This window comes from Penaeus monodon, chromosome 33 (genome assembly GCF_015228065.2).
Source record: "Penaeus monodon isolate SGIC_2016 chromosome 33, NSTDA_Pmon_1, whole genome shotgun sequence".
In the NCBI taxonomy this organism is placed as follows: Eukaryota; Metazoa; Arthropoda; class Malacostraca; order Decapoda; family Penaeidae; genus Penaeus; species Penaeus monodon.
Genome location: NC_051418.1, coordinates 17,700,307 through 17,703,096, shown reverse-complemented (window position 1 = coordinate 17,703,096; position 2,790 = coordinate 17,700,307). Strand labels below are relative to the sequence as shown.

General features: G+C 46.4%; 1 protein-coding gene across 1 annotated transcript in view; it reads right to left on the bottom strand.

Annotated features, from left to right (window-relative positions):
* Nucleotides 1-2,790, bottom strand: part of LOC119594114 (transient receptor potential cation channel subfamily A member 1 homolog) — a gene marked incomplete at its 3' end in the record, with an annotated part of 19,159 nt that overhangs the window by 2,847 nt on the left and 13,522 nt on the right. Inside the window, 3 exon segments of the mRNA XM_037943173.1 lie at nucleotides 14-291; nucleotides 802-2,378; nucleotides 2,667-2,706. Coding sequence (XP_037799101.1) covers nucleotides 14-291; nucleotides 802-2,378; nucleotides 2,667-2,706 — 1,895 coding nt within the window.

The following is a 2,790-nucleotide window of genomic DNA, read 5'->3' as shown; positions in this document are numbered from 1 at the left end:
GCGTCGGTCTTACCTCCGACAAAGTATTCTTGGTCCAAGTACCGCACGATGTACCCCCGCTGGTGAGCCCCCTCCATGCTGCCATCTTTTGCCATACATTTGTCCAGTGCCATCTTTGCCTCATCGGGCAGGTGCTTGACAAGGAGTCTCAAGTTGCCATTCTTTTGTTTCTCGGGCGGGGTCAAGTCTCCTGGAGTTCCGTAGGATTTAAGGGACTCCTCCCAGAAACAGCTGTGGATGATGGCCTTCGCTATGTGTCTGTGAGCTACGTTGTCTTCGTCTTCGGAGGCACTGGGCGGGGAGAGATATGCGCTGTCTTTTAGTCAATACCCACTAAACTTTACAAAGATGCACACTATATCTACATACAGGGACGTATTTGTTGGGAGGTGAAAGGAAGAATGCCACATTAAGAAAAGAAACAGTAAATTCAAGACATTTCCGGACAAAATAGACCCTCTACAGATGGTAAAACCAAAAAGGATATTCCAAAAGCACTAGTAACTATTCTCGATTTAAGCACTCTAGTGTTTCATTTATCATGGAGCAATATTCCAGTTCAAAAAGAACCTTTTGATTTTGAACGTTTTCTTAACTGCACAACAGTAATGGCCTTACGTTTTCATTTAAATCATATCGAAAATTAACGTACTTTGGTATGCTTTAGTGGATGTTATAAGCATAATGTCATTTAATTAAATAGAAATGAATATTTATCCTCGGCCTTCAAGACATCCGCACATGATCAAACGTACAAAGCACATACGTTCCCATACGTAATCGTGTGTATATAGCACTAACCTGCTTATGTGCTCAAGTGATTCTTCAAGAAGATCACGGAAATCAATGTCTCTTTCGGTTCGCTTCTTCTTCTCCACATTCTCTGTGTTTAGAAGAAAATCGAAGATCTGGTGAAAGCGTTTCTCATATGCATATTTGATGGGGCTTTTGCCATTGCTTTGGCACCAGATATCCGAGCGAGGGGTGACGAGGGCCTGGCAACACTCCAAGCAGTTCTTCTCGACTGCGAAATGCAAAGGCGTCTGGCCAGCTTTGTCCGTCCTTGTAACTGCTGACGGCTGCAGCGCTACGATAACCCGACAGCACTCCGCCCGCTCTTCCTTGGCGGCATGGTGGAGGGCAGTCATGCCCTGGTCGTCTTGGGCAGCCCACGGAACACCTCGCTTCAGCAGAACTTCACAGCAGCTGGCGTGGCCATTCTTGGCCGCGAGGTGAAGAGGGGTCATCAAGCTGCTGTTTCGAGTGTCCGTCTTTATGCCTTTGGTGATCAGGTATTCGCAGACCTCCCGGAGACCCTTCTCGGCAGCTAAATGCAAGGATGTGCCTCGAGCTCCCAATACCAGGTTGCCGTCAGCGCCTGCTTTGACCAGGGACTTACAACATTCCAAATCCCCACCCTCTATGGCAACATACAAAGCGGTCTTACCTCCGCTGTCTGGCATGTTTACAAACTGCTTCATGTTAATGTTTTGTGATTTTGCCATTGCCAGGATGAACTCAACATTTCTGCTTTTCTTTCTTTCTGCAGCACAGTGGAGAACAGTCTTGCCCTTGTTATCAGCAATGAACAGGTCAATATCTGGATGGGCTTCAAATAATTTCCTTACTTCACCGGGCGAATACTGCGCACAGTGGAAAGGCGTCTCTCCCTTGTTGTTCTGTATAGCAGGAGAAGCCCTGTATTTAAACAGAACCTCAACACATCCAGGTTTTTCCTTAGATGAAGAGCATATCAGGTGCAGTGGGGTATTACCGACCTTGTCACTACAATTTACCTCAGATCCAAGCTTGAGCAGCTGACTACAACACTCTGAAAAACCCATTTTGGCAGCCCAGTGCAGAGCAGTGTACCCGCGCAGGTCTTTGGCTTCCTTGTCTGCCCCGTTGCCCACCAACAGCCGGCAGGAAGTCACGTGGCCACAGCGAGCCGCCAAATGGAGAGGCGTCTGCTGCTCGGCTTCCCTTGCGTGGACACTCTCGGGGCAGTTGCTAACGAGGAGCGTTAGAATTTCGTCGTTGCCTTTCTCCGCTGCCAGATGCAGGGCCGTTCGCTTGGCTCGGTTGGCAGTCTTCACGGAGGCTCCCTTGAACACCAGCAGCTCGGCGATCTTGAAGGACATGTCGCCGGTAGTGAGCGCCAATAGTAGGGGAGTGTTGCCCAGTTTGTCCTTCACATTAACTTCCTTGATGCTGGCAGACAGTAGGACTTCGCAGCACTCGAGGTGTACTCCCCTGGCGGCCAGGTGGAGGGGGACGTGCCCGTTCTCATCCTGCTGGCTTAGATGATCCGGTCGCTCTTGTATCAGTTGCAGGAGCCGGTTCGCATCTCCTACTTCCGCTGCTTGGTGCATGTTTGTCTGTTGAATAGGCCACTCCTACAAAATCTGCAGTTAATGCCTGATCATTATTTTAATAAAGAACAATTAAAACCAAGTGACTAATACCATTTAAAATTCAATTATAAATCCTAATCAATAATACTTTGTTAAGATTAACATGCCGTATATACGAGTAAACTAAGGGGAAATATGTAGATGTAATAATTCGATAAGCAGATAATTTTTGATATTATGATTAACTACGACGAGATATTTTATACAGAAAAAAGGAAAATACTTATGTTATAGGCTACGTTGTAATTTTACCTTAACGGTATTCGTATATCGGCCTGGAGAACGTGTCAGTCTGGAAAGAAATATAGTATTAGACAATATCTTTCCAGAGATTAAGCAAATTTATGCTGTTTGATCTAATTTCACACCTACAGAA